Source organism: Amphiura filiformis, chromosome 8, assembly GCF_039555335.1.
Source record: "Amphiura filiformis chromosome 8, Afil_fr2py, whole genome shotgun sequence".
NCBI classification, from domain to species: domain Eukaryota; kingdom Metazoa; phylum Echinodermata; class Ophiuroidea; order Amphilepidida; family Amphiuridae; genus Amphiura; species Amphiura filiformis.
In genome coordinates this window covers 26875649-26898575 of record NC_092635.1, presented here as the reverse complement: position 1 = coordinate 26898575, position 22927 = coordinate 26875649, and the positions used below count along the sequence as shown (strand labels likewise).

At 37.8% G+C, this 22927-nt stretch overlaps 1 protein-coding gene across 1 annotated transcript in view; it reads right to left on the bottom strand.

The window, feature by feature from the left end:
• Window positions 1-5301: 5301 nt before the first annotated feature.
• The window catches only part of LOC140158880 (putative ammonium transporter 2), a 78703-nt gene continuing 61077 nt past the window's right edge, over window positions 5302-22927 (bottom strand). Inside the window, 6 exon segments of the mRNA XM_072182142.1 lie at window positions 5302-5767; window positions 10595-11069; window positions 11836-11962; window positions 12407-12469; window positions 12472-12618; window positions 21909-22060. Of these exon segments, the coding sequence (XP_072038243.1) occupies window positions 5666-5767; window positions 10595-11069; window positions 11836-11962; window positions 12407-12469; window positions 12472-12618; window positions 21909-22060 (1066 nt within the window). The 3' untranslated portion in view covers window positions 5302-5665.

Genomic DNA, 22927 nt, shown 5'->3' with positions numbered 1-22927 from the left:
AAATAGACCCAATGGGCTAGCCAGGAAGAGTCAGAAGCATCAAGACACTGTCACCAAGAGGTGTGACTCCTCCAACCCATTGGGGGCAATTACAAAATAAGTATATAACATAAGTAGATCATTCAACATTATAATTATAATGCTAGTATAATACTTTTATTATATTCTCAAGGCAATAATTTTATAATAAATATTATCATTATACAATTCCGTTTTTAAAAATAGTAAATATGTATATTCGTACATTATATTTTGGTGTCAAACTGAATTTACACTTTACTTGATCGCTGTGCCAATTTGCAATACATCGCTTTTGAAAAGCGATTTCGACAGCGACAATTAAAAACATTTTTAGAACATCCATTGCTGTCAATAATTATTGTATTGAATTAATTCCCCTCCGAAAGTTAATGAGTGAGAGAGTAAGTTAATTAGCAAAATAATAGATCCAGTTATATATAGGCAACGATCGGTTGAACTGGAACTCGCAAAAGCGACGTCTTTTTTTGCAAAGCGATAGGTTTCGATCGAATGGCTCTATACTCTGAAAACGGAATAAATGCAGAGCATGCGTGAGATTCGCTTTTCTGACATGGCAATAGCTCGTTCTTTTAAGGGGGTACTACACCCCTGCCCAATGTTGTGCCTATTTTTGCATTTTTCTGAAAAATTATAGCGCATTGGGGACAAGTAAGATATGTATATTATAGGGGCAAGGACTGCAACTACTGCACTGGAAATTTTATTTCAGCACAGACAACAGTTGTGGAGTTACAGTCAAAAATGAGGGGAAACCAATATTTGATCAATAAATCAATAACTACTTGCTTTGAGTTGCTGAATTTTCAGTACAGTAGTTGAAGTCCTTGCCCCTATAATATACATGTCTTACTTGTCACCAATGTGCTATAATTTTTGAGAAAAATGCAAAAATAGGCACAAAATTGGTCAGGGTGTAGTACCCCCTTAAGACCTCGGCGCAAAAAAATATTTTTAATGGCAAATCTTACTGTTCAGTGTCCCCTTGAGGAAATTTGCAAGATCTCGCCCACCCGGAGTATGAAGCTGAAGTACACCTCTGGATGAACATAAAAAGCTATATATAGAGGCTTAAAAGCGCTTTTTTTTAAACAAAGAAATGTTCTACTAAGAGGAGCATAATTGTTTGAGGCAATTGATGGTTACCATGACGCCGCCTAAAAGCCAATTGTTGTTGCTTCCTTATTTTGTTTGCTTGTTTCCCTTGTGACATAACATAATGAGGATCGAGGCCGATTTATGACGCCAAAAGTAGTTAGTGTTTAGGCCTAAGTGAATTATAGTTTTCATCTTCCTTGCTTCACACCAATATGTGACCCATGTCGTTAGCGCAAGACACATCACGATAAGGATGAATTTGTCTGTCTGCCCGTGGGGAAACACTTGGGTCCTGATATGAAACAACATTACAAATTGTCACAGCCAACCCACTGTATACTCTTTATTTGCAAAATATTAATATGTTGACACATTTAAATGGGTCAAACAACTAATGTCATCATAAACTGAGCTCAAAAAGAAACTTATAATTTTTCACAAGGTCATATCTTAAAATCCTGTGCATCAAAATGAACCAAAATTACACATATGTTTACATCAGTAATCTACTCTAAACATGCACATGACAGTAACCAAGCAGTTATCCAACTGACACAACAGCAAAATGCACGGACATGGAACAGCTTCCTGGACCACATTCACAGCCCAATAATTGGCACCACAAGAAATCTGTGAGAATGAGTACAAGATCCTTGCACAGATGATAATTCCCAAAGAGTAAGTGGTATAGTGTGGAACAAGACCTGTTTCTTGAAGTAGGTGCGTGAAAAGCAGAAAGCAGCACCGTTTTATCATCTGTGCAAGGATCTTATATGCACTCTCACAGATTTCTTGTGCTGAGTGCCAAATATCGGGCTGTAAAAGTGGTCCAGGAAGCTGTACGGTACAGTCAGTGCATTTTGTTGTTGTGTCAATTGGACAACTGCTTGGTTACTGACATGAAGAGTATTGAAGTAATCCTGTGTGTAATTTTGGTTCATTTTGATGGATATGATTTTAACTTTTAGACATGACCTTGTGATTCACAAGTTGTGAAAAATTATAAGTTTCTTTTGAGCTCAGTTTAATTATAAACCACCTGTTACCGATTGATAGCTACTTTATCATTATCAAATCTAACAGATTACCGTAAAATGGGGTAACTTTGGTCAGTCGAATATATTTTTTAAATGGTCATATTTTCGTACAGCAATTTTGTTTTTAGTCATTATTTGGTTTCAATTTGTTAAGAAATATATTTGGAAGAAATAATACTCACTCATGTAAAATTTCCTCAGGATTTTTGACCAAAAATGAGCATTTTTTTACATTTTTTAAAGAAAAAATTAAAATCGATATTTGTGAGCAAGGATGTTTGCTTGATTAATTTTGCAAGGGTCAAATGTCACAACAACAAAAAACTTGCCCATATACAGCGAAGATCATTTTTTTTTCCTTCGTGGAATGTAATACTCTATCCAAAGTTGCCCCAAATGCGGGGTAACTTTGGTCAGGCTATTTTTAACCCCTAGGGCACCCTTACAAAATTATTTAAAATTTTTTTTCAACTTTAAAGTGAAGAAGGGAGCCCTAATGTCACAAAAAAGAGATAATTAGAAATACAATTGGTTTTGTTTGGAAGCAGTGGTTTAAAAACTCTCAAAAGTGTCCAAAGTTACCCCATTTTACGGTACTATACATTTAATCTGATGTAGATAGAAAAATAATATCAGAAGTAGGATATTTACTTTACCAATATACAAATGATTACTTCATCAATACCAATATTAGAAATATAGCTAATTTGCCGACACCAAAATCAGATGTAATTAAACTTCATTAATGACATATCAAAATTAACTAAATACAGTAATATCAGAGGTATTTACGGCTAAACCCAGCAAACACAAAACGTGTTACAGAAAACGTGTAAATGTCAGGTTATGGTATAAAACGTTTTACAAATATTCAAAAACATTTTGAAAACTCGGTGCAAAACATTCTATCATAATGTTATCTCTAAATGATCTAGACCTACGTTTTGACAACAGTTTTGACAAACTATTTTGAAAAAGGGTTGCCGACCAATATTTTACAATAACATTTTCATTTAAAAAAAATTGTTGCAGTGTTTTTTGAAATAAAAACGTGTCATGATATTTATATAAGCCGACATTTAAATGTTATTGAAGCGTTTTTACCAAAACTTAAACACGATTATAACGCGTTTATATAACGTTTTAAAAATATGTGTGTGTTTACATCAATATCAAGAGTAGATAGTTATTCATCACAGCAATTGATAATTGTATTATCACCAAAACATCAGAAGAACATACCAGTTGCCGATTGCTGACACCCCCATTGACCCATTCTTAAACCCCTTGGCCCACCATGACACCCCTTGACCCACCCGACACCCTTGCTTGACCCACCATGACACCCAGGGTCTGATGACACCCTTGACCTACAAAACACCCCTACCGTGGCACCTGAAAGACAAGGATCCATCCAGGTGGTGGTCGCCGTGCATTCTCTAAATTCAGTAAATTTCCATCGTCAACCGTGTAATTGAATGGGATTATTTTGAAATTTTAAAACGATTGAAATGTCACAAACAAATAGGCCTATGTTAATAAATAATATAAATACAAGCTAAAACATACGGCCGGGCGGTTTCACAAGTTGCCGGCTCTATCATGCCACTCGCCGCCTGGATCCATCATCACTTATACAGAAGTAGTCTAATGCCCAGAGTGCATGTGGTTATCACGGACGACGAGTAGTATAAGGCCACACGTTTTGAACTCGCCACCCAAAAATGGTGGTGTTGTTACGCTTTTCCAAATCGAGACTCGTTCAAATTGTTATATCTCTGCTTAAACAAAAGGTATTGAAGTGTGTTTGGTGTCATTTTGTAGCTATATAAGTGCCCTAACAGACCTCCAAAGGAGAATTGTTTATCAGCTAAGATAGTGGAGTTAGAGTTGTTTGAGTTCAGAATGACCGAGGTGGTGGATGAGGCGGTGGCGGATGAGGCGGTGGCGGTAAGTGCAAAGTCTATGGGAAATAAAGATTTTGTGTGTGTGCGTTGAATCAACTGATCATATCTTTGCATCCATACGGGCTACAGACATGGTTAAGAGCTCTTTTGAAAGATTATTAATTCTGCTAATTGTTTTTAATCATTTTTAACTCTTTATGATTGGTTTAGTCTATAAAATGCAAACTTTTATGTACAAAACTACCCGTTTTCATATTAAACACTGTAGTATAAGCAATGCGGATGTCTTCAAAATCTAAAAGTTGCTGTAAATTTTTAATTACTTATCCTATCACAGTCAAAGTTTACATTTTCTGAGAGGAAATTTGATGAGGAATCTAAATATGGACTTACTTTTTTGTATGGGTTAGGGGTAAAATGTTTCAGTTCAAAATATGTTGAATTTGTAAAAAAAATTTGAACATATTTTGGGACACCCTGTATTCCGAGATTACCAAACAGCTGTGATTTTTTTTCTTCCAGAGTCAGTAGGCTCCCCCTAACCTCTAACCAAATCAATGTTGTTTACTTTCAGTTTATAACTGCAAGTTAGTAATAAGCAATGCATTAAATGACCCATTTTTTATTTGGATTTTTTTATTCCACCCTGTATAACTTCAAGGTCACCCTGTACAGTGAGTTGAAATGTGTATATTTAAATTGCTTTTGCCTTCAGCTTTCAAAAAATGTATACTTTTGCTAGTTTAGGGTTGATAGTTGTGGAGATATTCTAATTTGAAACTTGATTGGTGTAAAAATTCATAATATTTGTGATGTAACGCTAAGGGTGGCGAGTTCAAAACACGTGGCCATAACACCATGACCAGAAACCGGATGTGAAGGAGGCTAATATCCGAAATAGTTTGAAATCAACATCAACATCGACATTATAGATAACTAAAATATATAGCTACATCATAAACCGGGCGGAGGGGAATATACCTCCGTAATTTTGGAGACGTCCCCTTCCCTTAAATCCTGATAGAAGAAAAATAAAGCAATAATTACCCTGTGTATAGGCACAGGCTCCCTTTTGGCGGAAAAACCGGCACACTGTTTTGGGCAAAATAGGGTAAAATTACAAAATTCGTGTGTACTGCCGGGTCCATCAAATACCAAAATTAATTTTGATCAACAACAGTCTGAAATTGAAAAAAAAATTTTTTGTGCGCTTCGTCCCAGTAGTGAAACCACCACAAAATATCACCCCTCCCCATAAAGTTTAATGCCTCAACCGCCACTGTACTTCATTAATAATACCAGCATCGCAGAAGTAGATAGAGGCAAGGTTGTTCAGTTTGTTTGTTGTTGATGTTGTTGTTGTTGTTGTGACCGTAAGTCGGTAAAATCTGCACGGAAGGCAAATGTTTACAATTCCGATTTCTTTGTACAATGTGGTTACGTGTCCATGTGCTGTAACATCATTCATCATGAACATTAATAATTGTTATTTTGTGCATCGACAAAATATAATTCACTATTTATATATACATATATTATTGCTTTTATACTGTATAATGTAAAATACACCGGCTAATGGTCGGCCTAGTCTGTGGACGTAGTGTGGATATCCTCCTCTTTCTCTTTCATAACTTCATCGTTGTCAAACACGGGGTTTTCTCTCCCGCCGCAGTTGCTATTTTCTAGCTGTAAAACAAGAGCAAATGCAATGAGATATCAGTATCAAATTAACAATGACCAACAAGTTAAAGATTGAGAGAGAATTGTTTTGTTTTTCCGTATATTTGCAAGTGTCTCTTATAACCTACGGTATTTTTCTATCATACTCGGAATGTCCTGAATACAATGTACCCTGTTTTTATTCCTACAAGTTTCATTACTCGTTGATGGTCGATAGACGTCCCAATAAATCGGACTTAGTCACCGGTCAGTTCTACAGCATAGATATCCATGGCTAACGATGGTTAACTATGGAAACATGTTAAAGGACATCAAGAAAATTTTCTAAGTTATGTTGAGCTCTTTCGAGACGAGTAATGGATATATTCTGTAGATTTAGGTTTTGTCTGTGACTGCTAATGTGAGGCCGTCGTAGGTCGTACGGGGCTCAAACTCGGTGGGTGGGTGTAGTTCTGTCCTGGCAAGAAAAAGTTTATGTTCGTTAAGTCATCCGACCCCGGGGCCCCCTCTAAGGGGTCATTTGAGGTCAAATGACTAAAAACTGTCATATGGGCATGAAACTAGGTCCTACGGGACTCAAACTTGGTGGGTGGGTGTAGTTCTGTCCTGTCAAGAAGATGTTTATGTTCGTTTTAAAGTCATCTGACACCGGGGTCCGCTCCCAGGGGTCATCTGAGGTCAAATTACTAAAAAGTGTCGTATGGGCATGAAACTTGGTAGGTACAGTCAACATTTAAAACAACATTTTTTGAAGGTCATTTTGTGGTCATCCAAGGTCACCACGGGTCATCTGAGGTCAAATTAGTAAAAACTCATATATGGGCATGAAACTTGGTGGGTACAGTCAACATTTAGAGTTATAAGTTTAGATCATTTTGGGGTCATCCAAGGTCACCCAGGGGTCATCTGAGGTCAAATTACTAAAAACTGTCGTATGGGCATGAAACTTGGTGGGTACAGTTAACATTTAGAGCCAAATTTTGGAAGGTCATTTTGGGGTCGCCAGGGGTCATCTGAGGTCAAATTAGTAAAAACTGTCATATGGGCATGTCACCATCAGCCTGGTAATCGCGCCCAGGCGAGAACCGCCAAATATGGTAACCGCCTAGTCTATTTTAAAACTGATGCATCAATGACTATGTTCATCATGTCATTATTGTATCATTCTCACATACATTAGGAAATGAATTTGGAGAATAGAGGCCTTGCATGTGACATATCATCCCGTAAATATGGCGGACTACTCAAATGCATTCAACAAAAGCATGATTGCAATCAAATAGGTTGATGACAACATTTGATTGAATGGACTGCACTCCGCCATAACTACGGTGAAGAACACTGGCTCAAATCCTTTGTTTGGAGCCAATCGATAATTTCATGCAGGGCCTCTATACTTTCTGTTAATAAAATACTATGCTGACCTCACACTCCAGTAATTTCAGATCATTGAGCTCAGTAATACATCAAAGAATGTCTTCCAATTCATGAAAACAAATAGATAATCTGCATATCGGATTAAAAGCTTGAGGCATTACTTATACACCAACAACAACATCGGCCTACAAGTGTATATAATGTAGCATGTGCACACATTATCATGTTGTGGATGGTGAATCCACAACATGATAATGTGTTGTGGATGGTGAATCAAGCTGCAGTGCCTACCCATTCCCAAATAAATGCAGTGACCAACCGGTGTTCACTCATGATTGACGTACTGATCATTATGTATGATTTAAACTCATAGGTTTTGGCAATTTGGGATGGGGTGGGTTCAAAATGACCCCATAGGATTATACGGGGGTAAAAATTTCAAATATATAAAATTAATTAAATAAATAAATAAATAAATAAATAAATGAAAAAAAAATTGAACAAATTGTAGCGTAGCATTAAAATCATAATAACCATTGCTGGCAGGCGGATTCGAACCAACGATAATGACATTACCAGTCTGATGCTCTAACACTGAGCTATGCCATCATCTAGTAATGAGGGTCGAGTTTTTAGCGTATACAGTGTTTGTCTGTATACAGTGTTTGCCTTGTGAAATAAATAAATATAAAATCTCAATTTTTAATTTAAATTTATTTGATAATTTTCTAACCTATATTTTCTTTAGAGCAGGGACAAATATTTCCCCTTTTATCCAATTTGGCCGCTAAATAAGAATCTACTTCTTTTATTACTGATTTAATTCCGCGATTTGTTCCATTCAGCAATATCAAAGATTAATGTCAAGCATCTCACGACAGATATTTAGTTGGCTTAGTGGTTTTGCACTGTGCTTTTTAACCGGGAGGTACCGAGATCGATTCCCACCTCTGCCTGCATTTTTTTTCAAGACTGGGAAATAATAACCAGACATTCGTACTGCTGAAGCGGAGTTGTAACTTGTTAAACTTTGCTCCTTCCGTAAAAGGGTACATTATTTTGGCACTACATTATTTCTTTTTTCCACATTGCTGGTATTAAATATCAAATGGTCATAATTGGCGGTCACTTCAAATCATCGCCAACTGAACGAGGTTCAGGAATAGACTAGGAATGTCCTCTCATTGTTAATTGTTGGTTAATCCACCACTTGAACAGGATTTAACCAAAGCAAACAAAGACTTAAGCTTTTTTACTAATGCTATACATAAGTATAAGCTTATTATCCTCTTCAACAATAGGATTAAAGATTGGTGCTTGACTGGAATTACGTGCTAGTGTCATTAGTTATTGTTAAAAGGCAATAAGGTGTGTAATTGCAATATTTCCTCTGAATAGGAAAGACTCTCTACATCGAACCATGCTGGTGGTTCGAATTAAGCCCGATCCTGATTCCACTTCGCAGCGGTATGCGATGCTGCGAACTGCTTTTCAAACATCTCAGCATCGCGCGATGAAATTAAAATGTACAGGTGGAGTCAGTATCGGGCTTTAGGAGAATGTATCTTCCAAAACCAATTCGAAATGATGCGCTTGAGAATTCAACAATATAAATAATGGTAGCTCTATTATATTACACATTAATGTTTTAAGCAGATAAAATTCCAAAATATAATACGTTTCCTGCCTTTGCTTGTCACGTGGTAGGCCTATGTTGAAGTTGCGATTATATTTTTAAATAAGTTTCAGATGAATAACAACAAGACAAGTGGACGAGTGGTCTAAGGCGCTAGGCTCATAGAGTTCTAAGCGTTGCGCCGTGAGTTCGAACCCCGCCTCTGCCAAACTTTAAAAGAAGTAAATTAAAATTTGACTTTTTTTTAATTTCATATTTGGGAAATGTGATTGGGAGAATTTATGTATGGTGTGGAGTGGTGTGATAGGGCATGTACTTTAACTGGCCGGCGCGGTCCGGTGACTAAGTCTTTATTGGGCGTTTTATCGGCAGTCAACGAGTAATGTTGCGTGATATGTCTTTCAAATAACAAACTCCTAACCCAAATTGAGGCACCTAATTTTATGGACCATTGTATGTTTGTCAATTTTTGCATGATAACTAAAAGTAAGAACCATAGGAACGTTTTAAACTTGTTTCCTAATAATTAGCATAATTATGTTCTTTAATACAAAAATTCTCGGCCAAATTCAGCAGAGTCAATTCTCAGTTTTTAAGAAACAATTACCTATAGCAAAAACAACAGAACAAGATATAAATTATATCTTGATTGCTTTCATGACGTGCAATGAAATTCCATTTAAAATCCACACTCCACCTGTGGAAAATTTTGGAAATATCTTCCAAACTGGGAGTATGAATTTCAAATGGAATGAACACATTAGCAGCTCCACTTGAAACTCACTCTCCCGCAGGAGAAGATTCGGGTTGGATCTTCTCTCAGAGGGTGTATGAAATTAAAATGGAGCTGTCTAATGTCCATTTGAAATTCATACTCCCCCTGTGCCAGATATTTCCAAAATCTTCCACAGGGGGAGTATCTATTTTAAATGCAATGGCCCAATGCTGGGAGACTCTTAAAAGTTTGTAAATAACCAATTTTTAAATTTTTATAATCAGATTATAAAAATGGGTTATTTATCAAATTTATCAGCTGCACCTGCAGAATTGACAAGATGACTCAGCTATCTACTGAAGACAGCAATGGAGCACATAATATGTTGGCTTGCAAAGTGCACTCTTTCAAATGCTTACAAGTAATTATAAAATTCTATACGTTGTTTTTTCTGGAGTTCGTTTTAGTTGACGAAGCGTACATAAATATGCCAATTATATCAAGGTCGTGTCCGTGGTTCATAATAATGAAAATTTTAAAAGGTTCATTAATACTAACTAGCCTATATACACGTACTAGTATAACTTAACACGTAGGCCTACATTTCATCATTACAGTTATACTTTGTGTTGTTTGCATGTTTATCGAACATGCTTAACGAAGTCTAAATAGGGTGACAGAATGACATCATTCTGGGCAGTGGCGTAGCTGGGATTGTCAGTGGCGGCGCGAGGAATTTTCTCGATGGGAAGGCAAAGTGAATTTTAGGGGGGGGGGCAAAATCAACAAATTTTGCGCAAAAAAGCCGTAAAAGGGGAATTTTTTGTAATTTTGGGATTTTACTGCATGGGGGGGGGGGGGACATTTGGAGGAAATTCACTCTTCGGGGTAACAATTTTACACTTTTGGAGTGCATAAAGAGGGTAGTTCATTGGTAGATCACCAGCGGCGGTCATCTTCGGAGTCTAATTTCACCCTTCTTAAGATGAGCACTCCTGGTGTATATAGTTCTCTCTTGGAAGATGATAAAATTGGAAAAATCACTCTTTTGGTTTACTCTTTTACATTTAGAGAGTAATAGTAAATATGAAGGGTCATTAATTACCTGAGGGGTTACAGGGGGAGACAGTCCATTTGATATAATGCTTGCTCTTTTCTCTCCATTCCTGTGTTTCAATGAAGTGTTTCTATGGGAAGTTGCAGGTGATTTCGTGTTCCAATTATGCTCAATATCGATGCTCACACTGCTATCCATCACAGCGTGCTCATGGTTAGTCAAATGAGCATTGCTCGTACCATGCTCATGGTTATTCAAGTCGCCGTTGTAAATACGCTTGAATAAATTGTTCGGGGAAGCAGCGGACATTCCATTAATTGACATGACACGAGATGATCGGCGTCGCCCGGAAATTTTTAAGAAATCCGGCTGTTTGGCCGCGGCTCTTAGTTCATCTAAAAATGGCGACTCATAACCGCATTTGATTAATTCCTTGGTCATTTCTAATTTTTCTGCGAGTGATAACTGTATAATGCCATGCTCGCATAAATCGGCTCCTAAGATTTCATGCTCCTCGCTGCATCTATAAAAACAGAAAGATAAAACATATGGATTACGGCCTTTGTATCGGAGCACGGAATAACTTGGAATTACCAATTTCTCATTTCTCGACCCAAGGGCTAAGAGTAAAATTGTACAATTGATTGGTTGGGAGTGGTCTTTCTTTTCCCTACTCTTTTTCGTCATGTGTGTAAATCTTTCTTAGATACTGATTGAGAGTGTACAGCTTGGCTCCTGTCTTCCTTGGATTTGATAAATGATATAATGGTAACATTATCAGAAAGCTTGGTACTCATGTTTGCTGAAAATGAAAAACATAGTGGTCCCAGTATGGAGCCCTGAGGTACCCCAGCATTGATTCATAACAGGTTATTTTTCATTTAGGGCGACCTTCAATGATTGATTGACGTCTTCTCAGTCAATATAATTATGTGGACTGATTTGTTTTCATCATGTTCATAGGTTACCATGGTTACGGCGAGTCGGAGTGGTGCCTGAACTAGCGGTGTTCATTTTTTCTTCAAGTATTGAGAAAAATAAAGCCAGCACTCACAGAAAAAAAGGTATGGGTTCAATACGTAAGATCCCAATACTCATTGTAATTGGTTTTATTTTCACCCGTGCGCATGATTCTTCCTATATAGGGGTAAATAACCTAGTATTTTGGCCAAGTATTTGTCAAAACTCAATTATATTTTATGTCCTCTAATTACTATTAAGCTATAACTTAATTCTATTATTGTTTTGACTATGTGATTTTATATTATATCCCAGAGACAAGCACATACCTCAATCCGATAGTTTTCTCAATGACGATTAGCATAATATATGCAAGCACAAGCGTCCATACGGTTATAACTACAGCCATATATATTTGGATACCCAATAATTTCCATCCGCCCCCATAGAAAAGACCTGAGAACAAAAAGCATTTCAGTAAGTTATTCACTGTAAACGAATTGCCCTATCCTACAGGGGCCTAGATGCAGTTGCTGAATTCAATATCCATCATTTTATAACTAATTTAGTTTGGTATCAAATTGTCACCCGTGTTATAAATAGTGTATAGTGAGTAAAATGTGGTTTTTGTTTTTTTGTTTTTGGTGTTTTGGGGTGTTTTTTTTTTGCAATAGTTAGGCCTACATATAGGTACAATTTTTTCTGTAGTTTATCGCCCATTTCATCTCCCGATTTTCATTTTGTTTAAAAGGATTATTTGTTCTTTATATACGATCTGCAAGTTCACAACTACAGCATTTATTTGACTGACTGACCGACCGACCAATCGATCGACCGATTGATATTGATTGATTAATTGATTGATTGATTGATTGATTGATTGACTGCTTGATTGATTACCTGACATAGTTGTAATACCCTCGATGTAATCCGGTTGAGCAAAGAGACCAACAGATATCAATCCCAGTAGGCAGCAAGACAGTGAACACCAACAACGCCAACGGGATCATCGATTTTCAGCCTCTCAAGAACAAGTGGGGTGTATACAGCTATGATACCGCCAATCACGCCGATGACGAGTCCCTCCCATGGTCGACACAGGGCGCATAGAGCTAAAGAAAGGGGCCATTTCATTTACATGTTAGTATTGATAATGAAAACTAACATTTTTGTGAGAGAAATAAACAAATCTATTTTTATGCAGATATCATACAATATTGCTTTCATTAAGGGGGTACTACACCCCTGGCCAATTTTGCGCCTCTTTTTGCATTTTTCTCCAAAATTGTAACACATTTGTGACAAGTAGGCTAAGATATGTATATTATAGGGGCAAGGACTACAACTACTGTACTGAAAATTCAGCACCTCAAATCAAGTAGTTATTGATTTATTGATCAAATATTGGTTTTCCCTCATTTTTGACTGTAACTCCACAACTGTTGTCTGTGCTGAAATAAAATTTCCAGTGCAGTAGTTGTAGTCCTTGCCCTATAATATACATATCTTACTTGTCCCCAATGCGCTATAACTTTTGAAAAAAATCCAAAAATAGGCACCAAATTGGGCAAGGGTGTAGTACCCCTTTAAAGCTTGATTTCAGAAGTTAGAAATAAAGAATTATTCAGATGCTGTTAATGACTATAATAGGCCTATACACGACAATCGGTGAGTCTGAATCATGCACGAAGAGATCAACATAAACAAGCTTAAAGCTAACTGTATTTCAAGCCATGGCATTAAATATGAGGCAAAATCGACTAAAAATGCATGGCGTGATCAGCCGTGATAGTGTGGGTGGCATCTTAACGAATTGATTTTCACCATCAGATCGCATATCTTCCGAACTCAAAACAAAATTGCCATGTAAACTGTTGTTCAAGCACAGTTTAGGGTCATACTCCAAATATCCGACGTAGAATATTCGTTCAACAAGTATTCATTATACAGAGACGGGGGCCGATACAAGCTACCTAGAGTCTTCGACCCTATTTTGGGGTCAAGTGTCCGAAAGGTCGCTGACCTCTAATTTGGGTTGCCAGTCTGCTGATGAAAGTCGAAGTGTCGACTGAAAATTCCAGGTACGCAAACTGTTTGTGTTGAGATCAAAGGATTAAACCACTAAATTATATGTGATGCAATCAAGAAAAATCAGTCGGGTTTCAATGGGGTTTTCTGCAAAATCCAGCTCTGTAAATGATTTTTACTATTCTAATACTATCCTATACTATTACTAAGACACTGAAAAATTAAATATTTCCGAGTTCCGACTGATTTTGCTTGATCGTATCACATATTCGTTATTCAGAGTCAATTCACTTATAGGGAAATGGGCTACGCGAATTTATGTATGGCGTAGGGATGACCGTGGAATGGGAATATAAATAGTGCATCGATAATTCTACGTCGAATAAAAAGTATACGGTCCTTTTAAGGAAGCTGTAGCCTATTGTGTACGTTTAAAGTGATGTAAGTGTCAGAGTGCGCATGCAGAATCTATAGAAATCTGGCTAATGACAAATGTGCTTAATATTGATATCCTTATAAATAAACGCATAACGATGCTTTGAGTTATTAAACCATTTCAAAGCATCGTTATAATTTTATTCATTGTTTATTTCAAACCATGCAAGTATAATCCTCACTATATACGACACATATACAATGCCAAAAACATTACCCCTACAATAGATAGGTAGCATGCACGCCGCCTCTAAATTTGTTCAAACTCCGCGCCCTGGTGGCGCTATTATCTGACGAGAATAGCTAATTTGACGTCCGTAGCCTCGCGAGCAGGCGGCAATTAATAGTTTAAACGTACTCATTTGTATGCATATAACTTCAGTCTCGACCAAAGATGGGCACGTATTATCCCCGAACAAGATGCATAAAAAATATCCATTGACGGGTGGATAGGATTTGACACCGAAAATGTCTATCCGTCCGTGTACGTTTGCGCTTATACGAGTAACGTCAATTTGCAGTCACTTACCTGTATGCGACCAATTGGCATGCTTAAATTTCATCAAAATGACGTCACGTGTACAATTGCGGTGTACACTGACAAAAATATAATCCTACAATTTGCCAATACGACTGACGCCTTACGACGTGAATTCATTTGAAATACAAATCAAGTCGATGTATATAGACTGCTAAAAGAACGGGTAATGTAAATGCTTTTTGCGCTGATCGCCTAATACTCCGGGGCTAATACTTGATCAGCAGTATATAACATCAGCCATTTGACTAATACCCCCGCTAATACCCGAACACTGTTGCAAGTCTTCTGATGCTTTCAGTGCAGGCCAAGTGTACTAGTAAGCGGGCATCAATACATGCATAGGGCCTGCACTTTGGCTCGGCATTTGAAAGGGGCGTGAATTCATTTTTGGATACGCCCCTATTATAATTAGGTAATACTCGACTCACACACATTCCCTATATGTATATACATGTACCACATGTAGTCAATCTGTCTGCTTTATCTGTATTGTGCCGTTCTTAAGCAAATACGGTAGTTAAACACGATTTCATCAAACATTATAACAATAGCTCTTTTACAGTGTGCAATCATCCCGGGCAATAATTGGGCAATAATAGAGGATGTGCGTGAAATTATTGATTGGCTCCATACAAAGGAATTGAACCGGTGTCCGTCACCGTAATCATGGCACAATGCAGTGCATTCAATCAAACGTTGTCGTCGACCTATTTGATCGTATTTGTGCATTTGTTATGTGTGTGAGACGAGCTGTCGCGGTAGATTGCAATAGCTTGTAATCATCCTTTTGTTGAATGAATTTGAGTACTCCGCCATATTTACGGTATGATACGTCATAATCTAGGTGATTATTTGCATTGGATGTCTTGAATACGCTGGCGAGGTTGTGTAATAATCGGATTAATGCTATAACAGTAGGTGAATACAAGTTTTGAATATATCGCGTTGCAAAGCCCCATTCAGTGATCCCAGCGAAAGTGAAAAAAAAATCAAATTGTTACTTTTATAAAAAATTTTAATGAAAAAAATTGGCACAAAACCCAAGAAAACGGCAGTATTGACGAAGTTGAAGCCCCATTCAAATACATGTATCTATTTATATATACTGTCAGTATATAAATTACAGATTCACGTAAATGCATTATTTTTGTCTTAAATAGGCCTACACGTAACGGCTTAGGGCTGAACCACTAGCAGAAGACACCAAGTTGATGTTTTATGACCTTTGACATTCTTTTGTGGCGAGTGACATGGTCAGTTCAATTCACAATTCACGCCGAGTGTCCTTGACAGGTTTAACTCTGCTTCGGTGGTCATGAAAGAATTCAAAAGATAAACTCTGCCCCAACAATCCCAAGCAATTGTCTGAAACTGCTCTTCGGATGATGTATCACATGTGTATCATAAGAACTCAGTCGTCAAATGATGATAGTCATATAATGACCAAAAGATTATTACTGACTATATCATTGAAGACTGAGTTCCGTTTGATGATTTTTACGATCGTCCGGATGAAAAAAAAATCACTGAATGGGCCGTTAGTTCCCTCCTCTCCTTACACTGGCAATATGGATCAAAGAAAATAAAGAAAAAATAAAGAAAACAAGAAAAGGAAAAAAAGACAAAGAAAAGAAACAATAAAAGAAAAACAAATATGAAAAGTTCGAACAATATTTGGTTTATAAAATTAATGTGACCGTGATGAGGCTCGAACTCACCACCTTCCGATTTAAAGTTCGAAGCGCTAGTGTACCAAATTCAGATGCCTTACCAAGTGAGCTGTGCTCCTGAGATACGAAATACAAATAAAATAATACACTGTATACCTGCTTGTGTCGGTAATTGATTTGCTCAAATTCCATAATGGTACAGTGCAACAGAGCAAAAATGCCCAAAATTTAAAAGCTATATAATTTATGACCACTATACACTACACATAAAAATACTAATACAAGGGAATTTCAACGTAAGAATCCAAACAATTAAGTACCAACATGCACAGCTTTGTCCTTATATCACATTTGGGTTTTAACAAAATGTTATCAAACCTCTACTGTGATTGGCAGCTGCACAAGGCATCTCTTTGATAGCTGATCATGGCCATCCATTCAGCAAGTGGCTACTAACTGACCTTGACAGGCTTGAATGAGCACTGTCATCTGCTACAAAACCATCACACTCTAGGACTACACTCTAGGACCTGGTCACTCCATAATGCTACAGGGAGCACAGTACTTTGACAATGGAGTGAAAGACTATTATTATTGATTAGGCGCGGATTTTAAAAGTACAGCTCCTATGCGTGTATAGCAAAAAATTGGAATAGAATGTTTGGAATCATGTAACTAAAGTACTAAATGCATTCTGCAAAATGCGCTCTGACCAATTTATAAAGCATTTCATTAGCTTTAATTTGACATATTGTTTGACATATTTGGAATTATGGTAAATCATTAAATAAAATATTTATTAATTAATCAATTATGTCAATTAATTAAAAATTTAATGCAAATATGCATATTTTCTCTGACAGAATTGTAGGATTTGACAAGAGCCATCTTTCTTGTAAGTTTGATTCTTATAACATACCGGTATCGTATTGCGTCCCGTTATAGTTGCAGAAAAAAAATACGCGTGCAGGACACACATACGCACACACCCCCATACACCCAGAGGATCGTACCGTTTTACAATCGTATAACATTCATTGGCGCTAGTAGTAGTAAATTTCAATTTTCATTCCTTTACCTCACTTGTTCTGCTCAAAATTAAAAGGGGACATATCTGACAGTAAAAGCTTACATTTTATGGAAATTATGTTTAACTATTTTGAAGAAAAAAAAGTTTCCACAGGCTTCGTTGGGATTCGAACCAGCGATTCGAAACTTCCTTCGATTACGCGTCTAGCGCTTTACCGTTCGGCCACGGTGGCAGTTGAGTGGAGGAGTGTAATGATAAATGATAAATCTCATAATGCCATCTTTAGCCTTTTGTTTACTAAAAAAAAAAGACGCGTTTTGTAAAGATAGATTTCCCGTTTTATGCATAAAGAGCACGAACGTTTGGGAAAGGTTTCAAACAAATAATAAAGACACTGATGTGATGATGAAATTGCGTAAGTCGGGGAATACATGCGTCGCAATGTTTTGTTTTGGTTTTAGGAATTTGACCTTAAAATTTACGACTTCATGACATTATCATTCGAAATCAACAAAAGGTATTTCAACAGTATATGGCATCATTCTTTCTCTAGAATGTTTTATACATGTATGTGAAATAGCTTCAACAATGGTTCGCTGCATAAAAATAGCCTTGACCTAAAAAAGGGCGAGAGGTACCATATTTACGGATTCAGGCTAAATTTAAAATTGATATAAAACGTTTGTTTTTTGATCGATTACAAAAATTAATTTTGTCATATAAAGAAATTGTGTCTGGCGTGAATTACACTACAGTTTTTATTCTTAGCGCTCTTTGACTTCTTAAAATGATTTTTTAATGATAGAGTGAATCCCCTGGCCCTCTATAATTACGCACAAAAGATCGAGTCCCCTTAAACAGCAGCAAAACAGATAAAGCAGACAAATTTACTATACATAGGCCTATACATGTATGGTATCTGTATGCCAGGGACTGTTTAAGAATATAACATTAGATTTATGATATTTACTTCGAGGACTGTTATTTATCAAAATGTGAAAAATATCAAATTTTAATAATTTGTCATAAAATTTGTATTATATCGTGAATTTCAAACAATGAAATTTATTTGATATCAGAAAGACATTCTTCGTATTCAGAATGCAATTCGATATGTCTGATGTGCTCTCATGTCCCACAAAAAAATACTATCGAAACGCTCAAAACAGATCCCTTAATTTGGTTAATTTTCTTTTCTTGTTTTCTTTATTTTTCACTTTCGCTGGGATCACTGAATGGGACTTTATAGCGCGGATTATTCAAAACTTGTTTTTACCTACTGCTATGTAGTATTAATCCGATTATTACATAACTTTGCCAGCGTATTCAATACATAGGTTATGTAGGGATAAACTGTACATGGGTATAGAGGCCCTGCATGCTTTTATCGATTGGCTCCAAACAAAGGATTTGAACCGGTGTCCTTCACCGTAATCACGGCGCAGTAGCCTACAGTCCATTCAATCAAATGTTGTCAGTGTGCGAGACGAACGATGTATAAATCTGGAGGTCACATCATCACTTATCAGGCTTATTGTATTGTCAATACAGTCAAGCAAACAGGTATTATATTTTGAAAAGGCCGCTATAGTATATTCACAGGGGTGTCTTGAATGGCCAATCATATGGGACATAATCAAATTGCAGTGACTGCTTCCTTTGTTACCACATGTCAGTCATCTTGTGATTATTGGACCATGTAAACCTGCAAAAAACGAGCCAAAGTGCAGGCCCTATGCAACACTACTTAGGTGTCTGGAGTTACGGGGCCCAGCATCCTGTTAAAAGTCAAACAAACCTCGAAAAGACGGACTAAACGGACAGGACTCACACATGCCCATGCATCAACTACGTGAAACTGATTTTATTATAATTATTAGAGGTGAATATCAGAGGTCTCAGATCAAAGACATTTCAACTGTCCAACCAAGCTGATTAACGAGTTCAAGGCCAGGGGCGTAGCAAGAGCATCAGGGGCCCATGGACAAGGAGCAGTACGGGCCCCTTTAACCAGGACGGGATTTTATGGGGCCCTGGTCCAGCCCAAAATTTGGAGGCCCCGAACTCGCGTACCGAGGAAGGCATGTGCACTCAAATCAATGGCCAAGTTTTGGTTCACGTATAATATAGATGGGGACTGTTCCGAAGTTACTAGGACAGTTGCGCGCAAAGCACGCGTAAAATTCAATTTTGGACTATTTTAGCCCCAGATCAACATGAAATTTGTTATTTGAATATGCGCGAAGTACGGAAAATTTTAACGATTTTGCCCTATTTTGGCCAAACATGCTGTTATTGGGGTTAAAAGAAAAATGCAAAGGGCCATTTTTGGGGCCCTGGACCCGGGCACATCTGGCCCAATGGTAAATCCGGTCCTGCTCTCCATTGTCAACCCTTATTTAATTTTCGCTTTTGTGCTCGGGGCCCCTGAACCCTCGGGGCCCATGGACTTCGTTCACCCTGTCCCCCCGCTTGCTACTCCCCTATGGAAACATTCTTGGACTACACAGTGAAGGATTGGTCGTTTGTGATTTATGGCTCTGTGATTCGTCGATTTAAGTCTATCATGAAATTCTTAGACGTCTAAGATTGATCTTAGACGTCCAAGATTGCATCTTGACGTGTAAGGTTTGGCGTATTTTTAGGCGTCTTTAGAAGGTATCCGCCATCCATAGGATTAGTAAATTGCCGCCTCAGCATATGCCCTCCTCGTGTTTATTGCTCGCCTTAGCATCATATAAAAAAAGACCGTAATACAAAAGAAAGAAGTAAGCCATAAGGCGCAGACGAAATGGCAAATCGTATTCTCTGAAAGCGGATTATAGGCCTATGCTGCGTTTTTTACTGTGCAGTAAAGACTATATGGGAGCATGCATTAAACATGCGCTTTTGGAATTTCATCTAAATCTATTTAAAAACCCGGCATTATTTTGAAAGATTTGTACCTGTATTTGATACAAGTCCGCCCAGAACTCCGTTGATAAGATATCCAATATCAAATTGCCTCTTCTTCGTCAACCAACTACTGGATATGCCGATAATACCGCCACCAATTGACGCAGTGATTGTCGTGCAGGCGGCCCTACGACATAGTTATACAGAATATTTGGATAATATTATTCGCCAGCGAAGTGGTTACATAACTCCCTGGTAACTGGATCACGCATCTTTTGGAATTTGTAGTACATGCCATAGACTTTGTGTAGCGATCATTTCGATCATGGTGCAGACCTCAGCGTGATCCAGTTGACATGGTGATAATCGGATTACACGTAACACTTCGCTGGCGAATACTAATGAATAAAATAAATTATAAACAAACAACGTCACAGGCGCTTACACAGTCAGATTCCTTCTACAATAGTTACATAATATGGGAAATTAAAACCTCGGTCACATTGTACCCCGTGTGGTACACAAGACAAGATATCTACATAATAAGGCGGTTCTCGAACTTTCGCGATCACCTGCTTTCGCCATTGATAACCAGCACTATTATTATACCCTCAGTCTTATTCCATGGGAAAATAATAATATAGCTGCGATGGTGGTTTCTAGTACCACATCACCCTATCCCCCATCCCGACTATCCTACCTCACACGCTACCCCACTATTCCCACCATGCTCTACTCCAACAGCCAACACCCAACCACGTAGCACACTCCACCCAAACTCATCACCATTACCCTAACCACCAACCCGACCCTCTACCCCACCACACCCTAACCTACCATCATACTGTGGAGATATGGTCTGGCGCCCCTCCCGTCCTTGGCGGGTTCTCCCATAATTAGTGGTGCTCCTTGATGAGGAGAGATCGTGGTTGATAATTGGTGTTGATGGAGAAAGTTTGCCTTGGAAATATCACAGTCAAGTGTCTCATCGTTTGCAGCTAATTCAGTTCCCGTGGTAAACCCAAACTAAACGCCACACTACCACCCGGCACTACCATCCCCATCACTCACCCTCATCCACCTCACCACCCTATTCTAACGGCCACACCCTTATATATACAGACACGCACCATAGTGACCACCGAGTCCCTCCATGCCCTCTGTAGTTTAGGCGAGACAATAAACGCTCTAGGTTTCATGAAGCAGCAGAGACAATTTCGCTAATTTGACAGGTTTTGTTTTGACTGATTGATCAGGGTGATTAAGAACATAAACTTTATTTCTTCGCGCTAAAAAGAACTATCGCGCTAAAAGAACTGTAGCCAAAGCAACAATGTGACCCGGGCAATGTGAGCGATTGAACGACTGGAACTCTTTAAGTAACTTTACGAGATTGCTTTCCCATGCAGGTATACATCACCGTGATAATACCCGAATTCGACTCATGTAGAAGGAAATCTGATGTGTAACAATAGAATAAAAACTTATGAAAAGCAAAATCAAACGAAGAAGATAAGAGAGACGGAAAAGGGATGAACTTGTGTCAACAGTCAACGAAAAATTGAACATGAAGTGTGTACATTGCGTAAAAATGGGTTAGTAGCATGATTGTCTAGATGTTAATCATACAATGGTGTTCAAATAAAAACATGAATGTAAGATATACCCAAACATCCACTTATCAAACCCCGTGTAACAGTCATGCGCTTGAATTGATTGAGAGATCTATTAACTTTGAGTATATCTCAAAAAGGAAATATATACTGTGCATAAAACGTGGTCATTATTATCACTTCTTATCACCTGTAATTCCGACTAAGCCCCCTAGCACACCATTATTCAAATATGAAATATCAAATTTGGGTGCACCAGGTACCCTTAAACTGTAGATGAAACTAAGTGTCAGAGCAGTGGTTCCTCCTCCAACTGATGCCGTAAGTGTTGTTACTGCTGCCCTGTTGTATAATAGTGAATTTAACGTTAGTGTTTTTAAGGTCACTATTCCATTTTAATTACAATAAATCGACAAGGCCCAATTATTTAAACAAAATATATAACAGAACATGGTATAGGCCTACTTTATCATGTTTATGGTGAATTTAATGTTAGAAATTGAACAATGCCGATGCCGGTTAGAAATGGAATGAAATTTGTTGACATTAACGGCGCGATGCACAGGCCATGTATTGCCAAATATCCAATAACGTTTCTGGTCATTGATCACAGCCATTTATCCATCGCAGTGGAGTTTTTTTTCGAAATAATTAGAAAATGCAGTAGTAATGGTCAGGGCAATGGTAGGGATAGGTCACTCATGTTGCCAATCGGCAACAGTTTGACCATTAACAAATAAATATTGGGTTATCATTATCACGATGAGTTTAATGCTCATATCATCATGATCGAGGTGACAGTGATCTAAAAGAACCTCATATAATAATTATTTTAATGGAAACTGCATGATTTTTTTTATTATTTTGTTATTAAATTATTATTGACTATACGAACATGTAGGCAGTAGCGTAGCCAGCAGGGGGGCAAGGGGGGCAGAGTGCCACCCCTGACAAAAATGAAAGAAAAAAGTGCCCCTCTGGCTAAAAAGGAAGAGAAAATCTGGAGGGCAAAGGAAAAGAAAAAGGGCAAGGAGCCCCTTTTCCACCAAAATTCAACCAGATCATGGGCCAAAATAGTGTAAAATAAAAATTTTTGCGCGCTGCGCGCGCACATTGTCACAACGTAGCCCCTTTCATCCCAATCATGGGCGAAAATAGTGTCAAATACACAAATTGTGCGCGCTACGCGGGCACAACGTCCCAGTATAG